At 41.2% G+C, this 20,051-nt stretch overlaps 1 protein-coding gene across 7 annotated transcripts in view; it reads left to right on the forward strand.

Annotated features, from left to right (window-relative positions):
• The window catches only part of LOC102416140 (amyloid beta precursor protein), a 307,476-nt gene that overhangs the window by 265,166 nt on the left and 22,259 nt on the right, over window positions 1–20,051 (forward strand). For 4 of the 7 annotated variants that reach the window (XM_025281968.3, XM_025281974.3, XM_025281984.3 and 1 more), the window contains 2 exons: window positions 10,864–11,085; window positions 19,456–19,509. In XM_025281968.3, the coding sequence (XP_025137753.1) occupies window positions 10,864–11,085; window positions 19,456–19,509 (276 nt within the window). The remainder of the gene's footprint in view (window positions 1–10,863; window positions 11,086–19,455; window positions 19,510–20,051) is intronic. The other 3 variants (XM_025281991.3, XM_025281961.3, XM_025281972.3) reach the window with 1 other exon arrangement.

The raw sequence follows: 20,051 nt of genomic DNA on the forward strand, positions 1-20,051 counted from the left end.
GTCACTTTCCACCCATCTTCAAGCTTCAGATGCCAAGCACTTTCCATTGCCAGGCTTGGTTCCCCTGCATTGTAAGAGGATCACAAAGTCCTCTAATGCAGGAGATAAAGGACCATTGCTGTCCTAAAAATGTTCCCTGCAGAACGAGTTTTCTGTTAAAACACAAATAGGCCAGTGTGCAGAAGAGCATAGAGGCCTGGTGTGGTTTTTTTAATCTGTATAAATAAACCTTTCAAAATAGCTACTACGTCTACAAACATGATACCTTGTCTACAGGAACAGGAGCATCCTCCACTATGATTTGTACTGGTCTTATCCACACTTGCCTGTGCTCCTTATCCTAATCAGCATAAATCGTAGGCTCTTTGGAAGTGAAGTCACCTATGGAGGAATGTTGAAAATGTTACTTTCTACCATGAGCTAGCCAGCCTTGCTAACCAATCCTTCACATCCTTCAAAATACAGGCATACCTAAGGGATATTGTGGGCTCAGTTCCAAACCACCAGAATAAAGTGAATATTTCCATCAAGTGAGTCATGTGAATTTTGGGGTTTCTGGAGTGCATGTCAAAAGTTACTACTTTATGCTATAGTCTATTGTATGCAATAGCACTATGTCTAAAAATGCAGCGTACTTACTCTGCCTAGAAAATACCTTCTTGCTTAAAATGGTAACCATCATCTGAGCCTTTTCAAGTTGTAATCTTTTTGCAATGCTATTGTCAAAGATCACAGATCACCATCCAAATATAATACTTGGATTATATCCAAGAATATCCAAGAATTTTTCAAAAACTTTGAAATATTGTGACAATTGCTGAAATGTGATCCAGAGACAAAAAAGTGACCAAATACTATAGGGAAAATGGAACCGAAAGACTTGCTTGACACAGGGTTGCCACAAACCTTCAATCTGTTTAAAAAAAGCAGTATCTGTGAAGTGCCATAAAGCAGGGTATGCCTGTTTAGAGTTCAGTCAATTAAGCATCTATCAGATATGAATCAATTAGCATGCACTGTCTTGACTGCATAGCAGAGAATGACTGCTAGCTCTTGAGAAGGGCACTGCTGCCCTTTCCTTTGGATTCCTTTCATCCCCCTAGGATGTCTCTTACCCAAGTAAGAAAGATTCCTCTCACAAGTTTGGGAGAGGGTGCAGATCAGACAGGGCTTCCCTGGTGGCACAGACGGTAAAGAAACTGCCTTCAATGCGGAAGACCCAGCTTCGATCCCCGGGTGGGGAAGATCCCCTGGAGAGGGAAATGGCAACCCATTCCAGTATTCTTGCCTGGAGAATCCCATGGACAGAGGAGCCTGGTGGACTACAGCCCCTGGGGTCACAAAAAGCCAGACATGACTGCACGCAGATCAGACAGGACCCCAGGTACAGTGTACAGGTTGGATAGGACACAGCGGTAGGGGCTTCATTCAGACCCCCTCCCTTGTCACATGCAGCTGGGGGTACAAGGTGGAGCTGAAATCCAGTCTACACATAGCATGACAAGCCTGTGCCCTTGTGACTCAGTCCCCAAAGAAAGCATCCCGTGGGCTGGTAAGGGCCTGGCCTTTCTCAGGAGTAAAGGTGATGTTTTCATCTCCAGCTGCTCTCTCTTAGTTGGTTCAGAGCCCAGAGCCGAGATGGAGAAAACGGGACATGATGGGTGGGTGCCTGGAACACCCCAGCACCTGCAGTGAAGGCTTCAGGGAAATATGTGCTCAGACTGTATACAGCTGCCAGAATGACTGTGCATTTATAAAAAATGTATTCACAGGCAGTTAAACTGTCACTTGAGTACTTTGTAAAAATAATCTTCCTCCTCCTTTCGTGTGCTCACTAAAAGCTAAGCAATTTTTTTTAAAGGAAATGTGATACTGATCCAGATAGAGCCAACCTCAGGTTTTATTTCATGTTTCCAATTGACTATATAGCTGAGGACTTCAGAGTAAAAACAAACAATAAAATGGACCCACTGCAGAACAACCTTCCAGAGAACCGAGAAATACATAGTGTGGAATGAACTGGAGAGAAGTTGATTTCTTGTGATTTCATCTCTCTACGTCGTCAAATCTGATAACTCCAATTCTAGGCACCTTCTTCCCTATTCCTGAAAAATTCAGTCTCCTTGACCACAGTCATAAAAAATTAAATAATGAAGTGATGATGGGATGAGATGAAATAGCTGATTCCCTAAAGAATAAAAAACTATTTTAAAAATTGCTCTTGGTGGGATGGCAAGTGAATTATTGTTTCTTTTATTTTCTCTATTTCTTGCACTGAATTTGACTGTAGCTAATTACTGCCAAACTACATTTTTATATAAAGAGGAATCACAGTGAAGTTCTACCTTATGCTGGAGGAGGTTTGAAGAGAAAAATTCTATATAATTGTGGGGACTTCCCTGGCAGTCCAGTGGTTAAGACTCCACACTCCTCATTTAGGGGCCCAGGTTCGATCCCTGGTCAGGGAACTAGATCTCACATGCTTCAACTAAAGACCTGATGCAGCCAAATAAATAAATAAAACTTTAAAAGAAAGAAATTCCATATAATCATCATTACTTTGAAACTCCTTGAGCTTAGCCATAAAAGCATACATCTCTCAACTAGCCTAAGACAGCCAGTTTTTCCCCTAGCATGTGAAGAGATAGCTATTTGCTGTGTTAAAGACCACAAGAAATAATTAACTTTTGTGTAAGGGATGCAGGCATAAAAATCACATTTATTTTTATCTTAGTTTGTAGAAGACATATAGCTTGTATCTGCTTAATGTACATAAATGTATTTTCACTATATATATACATATACATACATATACATATATTTATTTTTTTTAAGAATTTACTTTTGGCTGCATTGGGTCTCATTGCTATGCACGAACTTTCCCTAGTTGTGGTGAGAGGGGGTTACTCTCTAGTTGCAGTGCCTGGGCTTCTCATTGTGGTGGCCTTGCTTGTTGCAGAGCACAGGCTTTAGGGCACTTGGGCTTCAGGAGTCATGGCACACAGGCTCAGTTGCCCCTCAGCATGTGAGATCTTCAGGACCAGGGATCAAAACGGGGTCCCCAGCATTGCAAGGCAGATCGCTAACCACTGGACCACCACTATATGTACAGTGGTCACTGGACCATCAGTATATATTCCTTCACTATATATATTAAGCAGAAGAAAGCATCCACATATGTAGAGGCTAAAGCGGGCACTACAGTTTTAGTGCCATAGTACTGAAGGTTTATATATATATTTATTTATTGGGCTGTGGTACTTGGGGTCTTCAGTCTTCATTGTAGCATGCCAGATCTTTAGTTGTGGCATGTGAACGCTTAGTCACAGCATGTGGGATCTAGTTCCCTGGCCAGGGATCAAACCCAGGCCTCCTGCATTTTAAGTCTTAGCCACTGGACCATCAGGGAAGTCCCTGAACTTTTTATAATAATGTACTTCCAGACTTAAAGAATAGTTCTGAAAACATTGCATAAAATTTCTTTTTTTAAAAGTAACTTGCAAAAAAGATGGGAAAGGAGAGCTTCCCTAGTGGCTCAGTGGTAAAGAATCTGCCAGCCAATGCAGGAGATGCAGGTTCAGTCCCTGGTCCGGGAAGATCCCACATGCTGTGGAGCAACTAAATCCGTGCACCACAACTAATGAGCCTGTGCTCTGCGACAAGAGAAGCCACCACAATAAGTCCATGCAACAGTGAAGACCCCGCACAGCCAAAAATAAATTTAAAAATTCTTAAAGCTGGGAAAAAATAAAAAGCTAGTAATTTTGTACCTTGAAAAAAAAAAGTAAGTAATTAACTTGCAGACATCTTGGCCCTTTACACCTAAATTTTTCACCACGGGTTATTTCCTCAAAGCAAGGACATTTCTTTATATATGCGAGTCACAGCCTCAACACAGCGTACTATGAGATTCTTCCTATGATATGTAAACTTGGTTTTTAGGCTACATTTTAGAATATTTTTTCCCCGAAGGGTTGCTTAGGCTCCCATCTACCCAGCCAGGCGGGACCAAGACTCCTAATGTAGTTGGAAATACAATCAGGACGTTGGCAAAAGTTCCACAAGTAAACATGAAAAGGAACTCTTCACTCTGTGTTTAGAAACCGGGGAACCTGACTGACATCAGAAATCTCTTGATTTCTGGTGGCCATGGGTAAATTCTAAGTTCTTTGATCTGTGTTGTTTGAAAGTCAAAAGGAAATTTCTCTTGACAGGGGACTTCAGTATCCTCCACCTTAAGCAAAACAAATGATGCTTCAGGAAAATATCACTTGCAATAAGGAATATTCTCACATAAGATGTGCAACTATGTCTGTATCTCCTTGGGGATACTTTGTTGCCTTAAGTGGACAAAGCATGTTCCATGTAAAATCCGTGTCCAAGAAACCACTAAAGAAAAATAAACCCTGATTCACAGTGGAGTCTGAATTTTGAGACCGTGAGAGATTTTTCGGGATTGATAGTGTAGCTAAAAATAAGAGGACTGACCCAGTTTGCTGGGAGGTCAAAATGAAAACTAGATTTGTGTAACAGTATTGCTTTGTGATAATATACCTTATTTTTTCCTCTTGTTGGAACATATGGCAGCATTGACTATTTAAAGAGCTCAAGATCCAGAGCAGTCTAAATTATCTTAAATCTGACTCAGAATCAGTGAAACCTGATGATTGTTCATGCAGCACTCATATTTATGCCGGTCTACCAGAGAAGGGGAACTCTAAAAAATGTGGGAGGTGGATGAGAGGAGAAACTGCTGTTGAGGGTAGACCATCACGGCAGGAGTGACAGGTAAGGTCTCACCTGGAGAGGGGAGCAAGCTTCCCCGGTGGCTCAGTGGTAAAGAATCTGCCTGCAGTGCAGGAGACACAGGAGAGGAGGGTTCGATCCCTGGATCGGGACGCTCCCCTGGAGGAAGGCACGGCAACCCACTCCAGGATTCTTGCCTGGAAAGTCCCTATGGACAGAGGAGCCTGGCGGGCTACAGTCCATGGTCTCGTGTAGAGTCGGACATGACTGAGTGATTAAACAACATGGGAACTACGATCCTTGGAACAATTAAGCCCATGTGACACAATTAGAGTCCCTGTGCTGCAACAAAAGAATCTCAAGTACTGCAAATAAGACCCGGCGCAGCCAGAAAATAAATATAAGTAAAGTAACGGTCTTAAAAGATAACAAAAAAGATGTTATAGCCGGACACAGTTGCACACGAGCCACACGGTGATCTTAACCTCCCAGCCTTGCCCAGCAATCACCTGGACACCACAAAGGTTCTCCCCCAGATCGCATTTTAGACAAATTCTGCTCCATTGAAGTACAGGGCAGTCCATGCTTAGAGGTAAGTTCAGTCTTAGGGGAGAGCGCAGAAAGGAAGGATGTCCTTTGGTGCCCTCTGCGTTTTTAAGTGCATTCTTTTTCTCAGCGTCTGAATAACAATAACCTGTTTCCTGAACACTTTCCTGCTCTGGCTCCTATGTAATTTCCTGCCTGACAAACAGTCTGGCAAAAAAAAAAAAAAAAGGCGGGAGGAGAAATTCATAACTAGTCTTTCCTGCAGTTTTCTGGTTCAGAAAAATTTTATCATGATGGTAGCTTGAAGGCAATAGGGTGGGTTGGGTTTATGAACATGCCTTGGAGGTGTGTTGACATCCAGGTTTCTTCTGCGACATGGTTTCTGGGCCATACTTACCTTTGACACCTTGCTTTGTTTTGAGGCCTGTCTTCTGTGAAGGGGAGGCTGAGGCCGTTGTGCAGTGATGCCTTTGTATGGATATACCTCATAGCAGTGGTCAGACTATAACATGCTTAAGACTGGCCTGGGATCAAATGTACCATGCTAAGTGAAATAAGTCAGATAAAGACAAACTATATGATGTTACTTATATGCGGAATTTAGAAAATGCAACAAACTAGTGAATATAACCAAAAAAAAAGCAGACTTCAAAATAAGAACAAACTAGTGGTTACCATGGGGAGAGGGAAGAAGGAAGGGGCAATATAGGAGTAGGGGAGTAAAAGGTACATACTATTAGGTATAAAATAAGCTACAAGAATATACTGTACATCACAGGGAATATAGCCAATATTTTATAGTAGCTGTAAATGGAGTAACCTTTAAACATCGGGAATCACTATATTGTACACTGTATGCTAAAGCTGAAACTCCAGTACTTTGGCCACCTCATGTGAAGAGTTGACTCACTGGAAAAGACTCTGATGCTGGGAGGGATTGGGGGCAGGAGGAGAAGGGGACGACAGAGGATGAGATGACTGGATGGCATCACCGACTCGATGTATGTGAGTTTGAGTGAACTCCGGGAGTTGGTGATGGACAGGGAGGCCTGGCGTGCTGCAGTTCATGGGGTTGCAAAGAGTCAGACATGACTGAGCGACTGAACTGAACACTATACCGGTTCTGGAAAAAACTGAAGGCAAAAGAAGGGGACAGCAGAGGATGAGATGGTTAGATAGCATCAGCGACTCAAATGGACATGAATTTGAGCAAACTCCAGGAGATAGCAAAGGACCAGGGAGCCTGGCATGCTGCAGTCCATGGGGTCACAAAGTGTCAGAGATGACTTAGCGACCAAACAACAATGTATTATACATCTGTAACTTACATAATATTGAAAATGGACTATACTTCACAGTTTTTTAAAAAATTGCCTGGGGACCATGTTAAATGTGCAGATTCTGTTTCCCTAGCTCAGGCAGGAACCTGAGATTATGATTTCAACAAGCTCTTGGGGGATGCCCACATACCAAGATAAGAGGTTTCAAAGTGAAGAAACTACGAAGCCCATCCATCCAACTCCCCCTAATTTTATAGATGAGGAATGCAAAGCTTAGGGAGTTCCAGAGACCATGGTCACATTGAAAGTAAAAGAGAAGTTGCTTAGTCGTGTCCAACTCTTTGTGACCCCATGGGCTGTCGCCTACCCGGCTCCTCCATCCATGGGATTTTTCCAGATAAGAATGCTGGAGTGGGTTGCCACTGCCTTCTCCAGGGGATCTTCCCAACCCAGGGGTCGAACCCAGGTCTCTCTCATTGCAGGCAGATGCTTTACCGTCTAAGCCACGAGGGAAGCCCGGTCATGTTAAGTACCATACAGTGAACAGCATGGTTGTTATATGCTAAGCCATGAAGCAGACATGCACGGACTGTGATTGGAAAATTAAATCTGATCTCATAGTCTTGGTGTGGGCAAAGTGCCTAGCACAGATGACAGCAGATTTATAGTAGAGCTTCTCAATAGGGAAAAAATTACATCCCTTTTACAAATATGCCTGCTGCATCTGTGGCAGTTGGCAAAGGGTGGGGTTGAGGGGAAATGCATTGTTCAGAGGTGTGGTCCTCAGTGCTTTCAGATACGTAAGTAATTATTTATTAAAATATAAGAAGTGATCACGTGAGACTCTCCGGTTAGACAAGGTTGAAAAGAAATTTCCATTTGGAGGAGAGGCTGCAGATAAATGTGTCTATTTCCACCAGAACCAGAAAATAGGAGGGAAATGCTAACAGTGATGCAAGTTCAATTCAATAGGAAAGAAAACCCAGCAAGCCTAGGCATGTTCTCCAGTCTCCAAATCAGACCTTTACTAGCCGTGTTTCACAGGGGAAAAGACAAGAGGTTGGACCTCCTCTGTATGACGGAGGTTTCCTCCCTGCCCCAAATGTGTTCAAAGGATGGAAAAGGTAGTTCAGTAATTACACCTGAAGCTTGTAGAAGAACTGACTTAATGTTTATAAAGTTCATTTTCATGAAACCTTAAATGTGGCAGTAAAACTTTTAGGGAGTTAGGCAAGTGGATTAATTATTAAAAGGAGAGCATTAGATAAATTACCTAGGATTCATCTCTTTCCTATTCAGAAGCCCTTTTGTTGTAGCCACATGTTCCAGGAAACACACTCACTCAGAAGGACAATGCAGATGGTGGAGTGCAGTTTATTACACCAGCGGGCCCAAGGCAGAGTCTCCTCTTAGCCAAGGATCCCCACCAGCATTTGTGAAAACATTATATACCCTAAATGTATATGGTTCCCTGAAACTAGTCTGAACAAAGGAAAAAGAAAGATACAATCAAAGTTAACCGTGATCATATGCCTTAAGCCTAGGTAGTTAACAGTGGACAATTATCAATAGGTCTGTGGTCATACCCCAATAAGCATTATAGAATGTATGATTCTGTTCGGTTACACAGATAATTAGGGTATTGATTAGGGTATTTTTTTTAGGCAACAGAGAGCCCTGGGGCTCTTCCTTCCAGGGGCCTGGTTTTCCAGTTGGTATGTCATCTCCATAGATACTGGGCATATAGCTCGAAGTCCACAATCCGGCCCAAGATGGAGTCCTGCTTTCAAGATGGAGCTTGTTCTGTTTCCTCCTTCACTTTTATGAGGCCACTTCTCTCAAAATAAATTATCATGATAGTCTACTGCTTCTCCAAGAACAAAATATGTTAGTCATTTGAAGATGAAATCAACCAGGGATCTCTTTTGATGTTGCTTTTTTAAAAAATACATATTTTAAATATTTTTAATGACAGCTATGTGGTGAGATGTTTTTCTTATTTGCTAGAAGTATGCCTGATATGGGCTTCCCAGGTGGTACTGGTGGTAAAGGACCCACTTGCCAATGCAGAAGACAGAAGAGATGGGGATTCGATCCCTGAGTCGGGAAGATCCCCTGGAGGAGGGCAAGACAGCCCACTCCAATATTCATGCCTGGAGAATCCCATGGACAGAACAGCCTGGCGGGCTACAGTCCATAGGGTCGCAAAGAGTAGGACACAACTGAAGTGGCTTAGCACACACGCACACACATGCCTAATATATATCCTCAAAGCATTTTTGAAAGGGCAGCATACATTGGGTTTGATTGCATGTTGAATATCTGAAATTAAACTTCTTTTTGTTGTTTAAACTGCAGGTTAAATATGACCATCACTGAATTTAGTTAAATATTTCCACTTTTAACTACAAGGCTCATAAGCTCGGGTATTACAGAAGATATTTGACTACAGAGGTAACTGCTGTAATTTGGGGCAGTAACAATTAGCTTTTAGGAAAATAAAGAGTCTTGAGGGAAATGTGCCTAGTCTTTTAGTTTAATATAGCAGTTGGCAAATGTAGATGCTTAAAAGCTTTGAAATCCCAATATATGCCATCAAAGTGCTGTAATAAAATAATAAATTAATTCAGATAAAAAGATTATCCATCAGGGCCACCAGCATAGTAGAATTGTGGTTTCTCTGTGATCAGTCTGACCATAAAATTCATAGATAAAGTTTCACTCAGAATGAACAATGAGATAATTGCATTTAGTTCTGTATTTTTTTTTTTTTATCATAGGAGGAATTGTTTGGTACAAATTGTGTTAACAGTTGGTAAAAACCTGAGCCCTTAATAATGCCAAGAAGTCGGTAGCTGTCTTAGACATTTTATGATCACAGAATTGAATCCTATTCCCACAAACGGTAATCCATCATTTCCACCCTCTTTTCCGCCTGTAAACACCACGCTGACTTCATTGTTCCAAGTGAGATGACCAGAGGGGGCTGTTTCTAAATCTCCTGTGTCACATTGAGATAGAAAAGTGGATTTCTACTTTGGTACCAAAAATGTCTTTCACGTCTAAGTGCTTTTCACTCTACTGAAAATGTAATGTTTCTTGAATATTTCATTCTTTCATTTTCTGAAAATGAATATAATAAGCCAGGAAAATTAACCACCATGGGGCTCTCTACATTTTAGCCGCCATTTGGAGGAAATTTCCTGCCAACGGTATAAGAGATAAAAGAGAAATGAGGGAACACCATGATTTGCTGCAATCTGAAATGCTGTGCGTGTTTTATGAAGCGCAGATGTAAGGTTTTCCACTGTGACAGCTCCCTTGTTGTTGTCGCTCAGCCATGTCCAACCTCCTTGTGACCCTATGGACGGTAGCCTGCCGGGCTCCTCTGTCCATGGGATTCTCCAGGCAAGAATACTGGAGTGGGTTGCCATGCCCTCCTCCAGGGGATCTTCCCAACCCAAGGATCGAACCTAATGCTCCTGCATTGACAGGCAGGTTCTTCACTGTCTGATGGTATGTTTTGAAAGGAGATGCAGCAGAGGAGAAAGATGGGATGTTTGGGTTGAGAGCCCATGAGGAATGTTGGCAGGCAGGGCTGTGTACCCCACAGAAGAGGAGGCTGGCACAGAGCTTCATGTCTGCAAGGCCACAACCAGCAGGGCTAGGGGCTTGTTGCTTTGTTGCCTCAGAACACATATCGTGCAGCCCCTGGGAGCATTTGAGGAAGACGGATTGTTTTCAAGGCAAAACAATGAGAACTGTTCAGGAGTGGAGCAAGCAGGCAGCCTGTTACTTACGCTTTTCTTGTTCTTACACATTTTCATGGAAAAACTAGAAATTCACCAGATATGTCCTTCAGCTTGAAAGAAACTCTACCTGGCTTACTGAGCCCAGTGCACTGCAAACACCCCACCGAAGCATCCTCTCCATCCCTCTGTGATCCCTGTTGACTAGGAGAATCTACCTGTGTCTGGAGGGAAGGACCATTCCAGGTTTCTCACTGGGGGAAGTGGTGCACCTGCTCAGAGCATCCACCTTGGTCTAAGCCATCCTCCCAGGGCTCAAATCCCACCTTGGGCATTGCTAGCTAGGATTCTGTATAAGTGGCTTATCTACCGTGTGCCTCAGTTTTCCTGTCTATAGGATGGAGGTGATAACAGTACCCACATCGTAAATAAAATCGTGCCCTGCAGCCGTGCCTAGCAGACAGCAAGGGATAGCCGCTGCCACTGCTTCTGTTGTAACTGTTGCTGTTACTCACCCAACACGTGGCTTTTGTTTGGTTTAGATGAGCTGCTGCAGAAAGAACAGAACTACTCGGACGATGTCTTGGCCAACATAATCAGTGAACCGAGGATCAGCTACGGCAATGATGCTCTCATGCCATCTTTGACCGAAACCAAAACCACCGTGGAGCTTCTTCCCGTGAATGGCGAGTTCAGCCTGGACGACCTCCAGCCCTGGCATCCTTTCGGGGTCGACTCTGTGCCCGCCAACACGGAAAACGAAGGTAGGAAGCCCAAGAGGGAATGACAGTAGTCTGGTACATATGTAATCTCTCTCACATTCCTAAAGGGTGACTTTCTATATGAATTTTTTTTTAATGCTTTCTCACCGAGAGGTATTTTGTTGGTTCTGGAATGAAAGCACGGTATCCAGTTAGTGTCCTTGAGACAGTGACCTCAAATGCCCACCTTCAAAGAAAACAGGTGATGGAATTACGGAAATCGCAGTTCACTCAGTGGACAGAGAAATTTCGATGGGGCCTGTATAAATGGAGTTTTGAAAGGGACCCAAAAGGTCCTCATCCGTTATTTATTTTAGTGCATTAAATTTCAGATTGCATTAAATGTGAAAGGCAATGATAGAGAAACACTCAGGTCATGAAATGTAATTTTGCTTAAGAGTTAACACAGTTTGAGGTTTAGAAAGTTAAATACAAAGCATTTGTCAAAATTAAGAAGCACATTAATCTTAATGTTACTTCCTTTGATAATTCAAAGAAACAAGATTTTCTCTGTCAATAAACTGGCACAATGGATTATATATATACCTTCTTTCGCAGGGATTTCTTAGCAAAACTTTTCAAATAGTATCTATTGGGCAGAGAGAATTTTTTAGTTCTTATTCCATTACATGTTCCAGAAGTATGAAATTTCAAACAGGGCAACACCTTGATTCTGAGATACTAATAGTTTGTTTTTCAAGAACACAGGATTTTATCTGTCATTCTTCTTTGTTAAAGTGACGACTTTTGATGGCAATATTTGTAATATGGATATTTGTAGTATGGATACCTCAAAATACAGTCAGGCACTCCTCCAACTAAATATAAATCCAGTTTTAGACCTTAAGTGCACTGGAGAAACTTTCTTTAAGAACCATTGCAAAAAATCTTTAATATAGACTGCTTTCATAAGAGGGGTAATCACCACAAATTTGTTTTATTCATTTGGAAAAACCTTTTGGTAATCATATCAGATACAAACAGCAATGTTATTTATAATATAAAAATAATTAAGACTACCATTTATAAAAACAATTCTAACATGGAAAAAATATAAGGAGATTTAGTATCAAAGAGCTGGGTGACTTACGAAATTGTATTATTACTAGAATGCTACTTGTGTCGTTTTTTTAAAGATAAATATATTTTGGTCACTTAAAATGCTCATCATTCAATCTCAAATGAGAACTGTTTGCGAAAAATGTCCAATCTCATTTTGCAAATAGAACGCACACAAGATTTCCTCTTTTCTGTTAAGATAATGGGTTGTTCAATTGACAGAAAAATAGGTAACATGTATGAGGTCTCACAAACTTTAGTAGCAAATTGCAGTCCTTTATGCCCCTTTTATACCAAATAGTGTTAAATGTGTAGTTTGTCATTTATGTCCAGGTTTTAGCTTTTAACAGAAAAACTTAAATACATAGATTATTCTCTATTTTTATTAAAAATTACCCCTGCTACTGAGAACTTATTCATCTCCAGTGTGCTTCTAAAATTACAAAGAACTGCCTATCAATTGCTTATAATTTAAGACCTTTCACATATCTTTTAAGTATATATTTTCCATAAATGAAATGTTCCCATTTAATATTTTCAGTTATGTATTGATTTTGGAAAAGTAGGATAAAGCGTACTTTAGAGTTTACCTAAATCATTTTTATGAACACACACACAAGTAATAGAGACTATAAATTGTAATTTATTTATGGGTAAAGTTTATGGGAAGAGATTTATAAAGATAACAACAGAAGCTGAATTAGTAGCAGAGTGAAATTAATTCACAGATATTAACGTTGATGTTTGTTGTAATATTCGGTATTTCCTTTAAAAATGTGAATCATGCAAAGCTTAATGAAGATAAAGATACTGTAGCCCTGTTTATGTTAACTCTTCAAATTTAGTGAAGACAAAGAAGTGCAGTGCGTAGCTCCACATAGCACAATAGAGAATAGCAAAAAGTTATAATAATCCCTGAAGGTGTTGCCTTCCCTGAATTTCAAAATTTCCCTTTCTCTGTCAAGTATTAAGAGCTTAACCGCTTCATATGTGAATATCAGCATACATGTTTCCTTGGTTGTCTTTAATGAAGGAAATTGAACTTTGCATTTATTATATTAATAACATAAATAGTACCAACAGTTAAATAAATCTGCCTTCATATGCCCTAAGTATTTTATCTTGACCCTATATGTATTCTTATACATATACATCATCACAATTAAAAATTACATCAGTTCAGTTCAGTTCAGTTCAGTTCACTCAGTCGTGTCCGACTCTTTGCCACCCCATGAATCATAGCACGCCAGGCCTCCCTGTCCATCACCAACTCCTGGAGTTCACTCAGACTCATGTCCATCGAGTCAGTGATGCCATCCAGCCATCTCATCCTCTGTCGTCCCCTTCTCCTCCTGTCCCCAATCCCTCCCAGCATCAGAGTCTTTTCCAGTGAGTCAGCTTTTCGCATGAGGTGGCCAAAGTACTGGAGTTTCAGCTTTAGCATCATTCCTTCCAAAGAAATCCCAGGGCTGATCTCCTTCAGAATGGACTGGTTGGATCTCCTTGCAGTCCAAGGGACTCTCAACAGTCTTCTCCACCACCACAGTTCAAAAGCATCAATTCTTCAGTGCTCAGCTTTCTTCACAGTCCAACTCGCACATCCATACATGACCACAGGAAAAACCATAGCCTTGACTAGACGGACCTTTGTTGGCTTCATTAAAAAAGCTAATGTTCTTATTAAATAAGGCTGTTATTGAACAACAGCAAACTCTTGCAGAAGAATATTGACGGCAATAATAGTTAAGATCTCAGAGTCTGAATTCTGGTTTTCACCATCATCAGACCAACCCTCCTTTTCTAAATGTTGAAAAGTCTCCTTAATGAATCTTAAAATGAGCTGACAGTGTTTAGGGGGTTAGTCAATATAATGGACGTCAAAGTAAATGTTTCAGTAAGTGTTCAGGCTTGACTGCCAGTGGAAAACATAGCAGTCAAGCGTCTGCCCCCTTATGGATGTAACAAATATAGATGCAGACTGATACAGAGGTCCTAAATTAAAGTTTTTCTTCATATTATCCATTGGTGGGCTCTGGGAAGATCCAGGTTACAGTAAGAACTGTGCAGAAATGATTTGTGTTTACATGTAAAGCTGAGTTAGGTTCTGGGCTCACATAATCATCAATACATAAATGTCCAGGGCTTCCCTGGTGGCTCAGATGGTCAAGAATCTGCCCTCAGTGTGGGAGACCCTGGTTTGACCCTGGGTCAGAAAGATTCCCTGGAGAAGGGAATGGCAACTCACTCCAGTATTCTTATATTCTTGCCTGGAGAAGTCCGTGGACAGAGGAGCATGGTGGGCTACAGTCCATGGGGTCACAAGGAGTCGCACATGACTGAGCAACTAACATGAACAACAACAAAAAATGTAGCAGGAATTTAGGAAGCTGTGTGGGATGCAGGACAATGTTTATTTGTATGAGTTTGCCCTGTGCTTTCTGTCTAGCATCCCAGGTCCCCAGCTATTAAATGCCGTTAATATCCTCCCTCCTTCTATCACAGTGGCAGTCCAAAAGACCTCCACATTCCCCACCATCCCACACTCCAGAATGCTGTGCATCAGAGTTTAAATTCCAGCTATGTGATCTGGGCCAAGTCACAAAGTGTCTCTGACTGTTTCCTAGTCTGTAAAATGAAGTTGATAATAATTGCTAACTCAAAGGGTGTGAGCGTTAAATAAGATGGTATGAAAAGCTCTTAGTAAAGTGCTTGAAATGTAGGAAACATTCAGTGGTAGCTTTCTTTTTTAAAAAAATAGAACCAGGACCTTATTAGAGAAGTTTTACCAGCTTGTCTCAGAGAGTCACCCTATGACCTAAACAGTATACAGTAAGTCCCCTACATACGAACTGGAGTTTTGTTCTGAGCGCATGTTCATAAATCCAGTTCATTCTTAAGTTCATCAGAGTTAGCCTAGGTACCCAACTAACACAATTGGCTATATAGTACTGTACTGTAATAGATGTATAATGCATTTCACACAAATAATACATAAAAGGGGCTTCCCTGGTGGCTCAGATGGTAAAGAATCTGCCTGCAGTGCAGGAGGACAAGTTCGATCCCTGGGTCAGGAAGATCCCCTGAAGAAGAGAATAGCAACCCATTCCAGTATTCTTGCCTGGGAAATCCGATGGCCGGAGGAGCCTGGTGGGCAACAGTCCATGGAGTCACAAAGAGTGACACACAATTCATAAAAAGTAAACCTCACTGAATTAAGTAAAACAAACAAAAAAAGAAAACACGTTTCACCTTACAGCACAGTACCTTGAAAAGTACAGCAGTACCAGCTGCTTTTACACTTGCGTCTGGACACCCTGGGCTTGAAATAAAGACACTGTACTACTGAACCCTATCCTGTACTGCACAGTAAATTACAGAAAAGCGCATCCACCTGTAGAGGATCCGCCTGCACAGTGTACCCCAGACACGTGCACTAACTTACGTGACTCAGTATGCAACCACAATTCACTTCTTTGAAAGTTTGCCACTCAAAGGTTCATATGTAGAAGACTTACTGTATCCTTAAAATTAATGAATGTAACAAACCATATAATAGTCCTAAAATCTCACTCTTTCTCCCTATCTTCCTCTTCTCCCTCTCCCCAGAGCCTCGTTCCTTGCTTATCTTACCGACATGTGCTCCTATACAGGGCTATTGAAAATATCTAAAATTCTCAAAGGATTTCCTCTCATTGTTCCTGCAGTCCTTATCATCATTAGAGCTTCAAAGGCCTACCAGAATTTGTTGTTTTTCTCAAGAACAATCATTCAGATCCACAGAGAGGGTCAGTCACTCAGGCGTTCTTTTAATTTATATTGAAAAAATAAGTGTATCACAGAACAGTTTTCCAATATTTTAAGCTCTTTGACCAGCTGCGATTTGCCTTCAGGGATTTTTATTCTGTGGTTTTTCTGAGCCACAAAACTGAAATGGCTAAACCAAAGTGAGGCTGTTGTTCCTAAAACGGTTGTTCTCACGGATCATGAAATCATCTGGCTGAAAGCTTTCGTGTTGATAGCATTTGTGTTTGTTCTGTATTTGCATGACTGCCTGAACAAGCCAGGCTGAAGATCCGGAAAATGCAATGGCTACTGGAAAGTCTTTGTGGCCAGCAGTCAGCTTGTCTATATGTAACCCGTACACAGAGTACTCTAATATTCCTCCAGAGGCACGAAAGGTCTTATAAGACTGGATATGCGTGATTATATCAAGAAATAGCCCCCTGGTCCATTTTCACTTAGCCATAATGCAACAATGAACAAAGCACTTTTGAAATGGGGAAAATGAGATTAAATAATGTCCTTCATCAAACCTGGAAGCTAAGCCTTTTCAGGCCCCTCTTAATCTACGTGTAAAACTGGTTTCCTGTTGCCCTTCTATCACCTTGGGACTGGTGGGGAGGAGAGTTTATGCTGGGCAACGTTTAGCTTAGAATTGGTTTATTATTAATACAGTGAACACCAGAACCAACAAACTCAAAAGTTCTTGAGTTGCTATGCTTCTATTTCTCTCTTTTTGTAGGGGACTATTTGATGCAAAGCTGCTGCAGGCAGTGAAATAACACATTTCTACTCAAGTTTTTATGTTTCTTATGTTTAATTTACTACACAGTCAAAGTAACATGTTTTGAACACTATTGAAGTTACTTTATTTTGAAGTTACTTTCTGGCTCAAGAAGTAAATGGTCTATTTGAAAAATTAGAAATATTTATTTTGGATTGGGAATAATACACTCCTTTGTCTTGTCGGTGTATTTTTTTTTTTTAGAGTGATGTGATTATCTTTTTAAAAATGCATAGGTGTCTGATCACTGAACACAAGAATACCATATTTTTTGAATATTTATTCATATTAAATCAGCCTCACATTGTTAAACTAATGTTTACATCACTAAAACGATTGTTGTTTATCTTCCCAAAAAACAGAACAAGTATTTATTACTGTTTTCAAATAATACATGCACCTTCAAACAAAAAGGCAGAGAAATTTATAGGCGTGATCTCTCACCCAGAATAAACTAATGATAGCTTTTTGCGGTAGTATCTTTCAGACTTTTTTCTATGCACAGTTGATGTGTTTCCATATTCCTTTGAGTAATCAAGGAATAGGGCTTCATCATTTGTAAAGGTCTTTGGCATTCATGTGCATGTTTCAGCCCTGGGAAAACCTAGATTCCTTGTGCCAGAACTGAGGTTCAGAAGAATGACATTTGCCCAGGAACACAGAAAGTACAAGTGGTGGCATTAAAATGGACCCCGAGACTGACTACCAGGTCTTCAACCACGATTTAAACCACAAACTCAACTGCTTTCCCCTGAGTCACAGTTGCTAATGATTTAACCACTGATGAAGGTTTTGCTCTGTGATTTTGGTCTTTTTCTTCAACTGAAGCACCATTTGGGCCTCTTGTCATCAGGAAGTCCTCAAAAAGTACAATAATCCTTCCGTGAACACCATTTTATAAGGAGTAATAAGGCCCCTTATACAACGGAAAAAGGATGAAATACAGAGAAACAGTATTGCTCACATGTATTTGTGAGTGGCAGAAGGAAGTAGGTCTTCATTTGATAGTGAACAGAGTATTAGTCATCCTTACAATAGGTGTCATAGATTAATTCATAAGTAGGATATTTAATAAATGCAATTTTATAGTATTGCGATCTGAAATGGATTTTTAAAAATTTTTGTTTCCTTGTTACAATGAGAAGGTAAGAGTTATTATTTCTATTAATATTTTACTTTTTAAAAACACAGCCTCAGATGTGGTCATTTGCCCTTGGTCACTTACACTATAAATATCAGGTTTGGCTGTCTCCACCCCCCTTTCCCCTCTCGTGCCGCCAGGCTGCATGATAAAGGACCAAATCACCTTTTCCTTTGGATGTATCCAAATGTCTTGGTATTCTCAGCAACATTTTTTTCTCCTGTTCTGAAGACTTGGCTTGCTGCCATTTTCTTCTCCCTCACTGTTCCTGCCAATGTGTGGCATTCAAAATTGACTTGGACATATAATCCCATCTGTGAATGCCTGGGCTGTATGCATCCCTAAGCTGTATGGTCTTGTTGAAACTGCTGATCCAAATGACATCCCGTCTAGGACACCTTCTCTTCCCATGGACACCACTGCTCACTTTTTCTTATCTTCTTACCTTTCTGTTTCCAGGGCCATACCCAAGAGGCTTTATCCCTCCTTCATGGCTTTACTGAGCTTCCCAGGTGGCGCAATGGTAAAGAATCCACCTGCCAATGCAGGAGGCGTGGGTTCGATTCCTGGGTCAGGAAGAAGGAGAATGAAATGGCAGCCCACTCTAGTATTCTTGCCTGGGATATCCCATGGACAGAGAGCCTGGGTCGGGGGGTTACAGTCCATGGGGTCACAAAAGAGTCAGACATGACTTAGCGACTAAAGAACAACAAGCGACCTGGCTTCGCTGTCCCCTTGTCCATTGTTAATCCTAAAAGCTTTGTTTCTCTCCCTTGCCCATTTCTTGAAAGACCAGGGTAAGTTCAAGTTAATATTTTCTGAGAACCAGAAGCACTTTGGCAATACCAGCTAATTGTAAATAATAGTGGACACCATTGTGCCTCCTTCAGTGTTTTCTTTGGGTCAAACCCAAAATTGTGAAAGTCGACAAACACAAAAGGAAATACTCTCACTTCATACATTTCAACGGTATGTCATCTATTAAATAGAAACCAGTCTTTAAAAATACGGAGAGGAAAAAAAAAAACACAGAGAGGGAGATAAACTCTGGCTTACCTCTGCCTCCCTCAAACTGGGAACGCTTTCATTCGCTAAATGGCAGATTATGTGGTGAAGCTTTGTTCTCCTGATAAATTCCTATTTGCATTTCCCCTGGGGATTTAACGGCGTCCTTTTGTAGTTAATTAACTGTAAAATAAGATAAGGTTGGACAGTTGTAAAAGGAGTTATCTTTAAGATTTTCCACTGGACTGGGTATCATGTATTTTATTTCGAATCAAAAGCCAAGAAACTATCTCTAAACTCACTGGGAGGAAAACCCACTCTCACCAGCCCCTCTCCTTTGATGTTGCCGCGTGTCCTGGTGAGTGCTCTTACTGGAAAACTTAAGGAGCAGGATGGGCACATCAATAGCGATAAGCCTTTTGAAGTGGCACCCCTCCCATCCTGATGCTGGAGATTAACTGTGGTTCTTTTCTGGCTGCTCCTTTTTTTATATATGACTTGTGTATTGCACATGCTTTTTTCCCTGCGCTGTGTTCAGGAGCCACAACTTAACCATCTCGATTTGTCTTGTTTGCTTTCTGTGTGTCTTGCTTCCTGTACCCAGTCGAGCCTGTTGACGCCCGCCCTGCTGCCGACCGAGGACTGACCACTCGACCAGGTATAACCCGGGTACCCTCCTCCCCCCACCCCGCATCCCGCGCTTACGCAGACGCAGCCCCTTTCTCCGGGGTCAGTCCCTCCGCATTGCAAGGTTGGAGAAGCAGGATGCGAAAGGACCGTGAAAACCAAACTTTAAAACTCTCCCTTGTTTTCCCTTACACTTCATTTCCCAAGTCCCTAATTAGGTGATTTTTTTTTTTTTTTTAATTCTTTCTGAGCGTTCCTTTTGAAACAATGAAAAGGAGCCCTTCCAATGCTTGGGATTTTCTTTTTTTTTAATTATTTTTTTAAGTGGAGAGGGTTCTAGAGACCCTATCCTTCCTCGAAAAATGGAGACCTGCACAGACGTAGACTCCAGCTGGTGGCGACCTGGTTACTTCTAGGAGCATCTCGTTTCTTCCTTTCTTATTTGGTATCTGGATGCTCCGTTTCTAACTGAACCGGGCTCAAACTTCAGTTCTTGTTAGACGTGTCTTCCTAAAAATAGCGGAATTGGAATATCTTTAGAGCCCAGAAATATTTCCGTTTTATCTTTTGTGG

Source organism: Bubalus bubalis, chromosome 1, assembly GCF_019923935.1.
Source record: "Bubalus bubalis isolate 160015118507 breed Murrah chromosome 1, NDDB_SH_1, whole genome shotgun sequence".
In the NCBI taxonomy this organism is placed as follows: domain Eukaryota; kingdom Metazoa; phylum Chordata; class Mammalia; order Artiodactyla; family Bovidae; genus Bubalus; species Bubalus bubalis.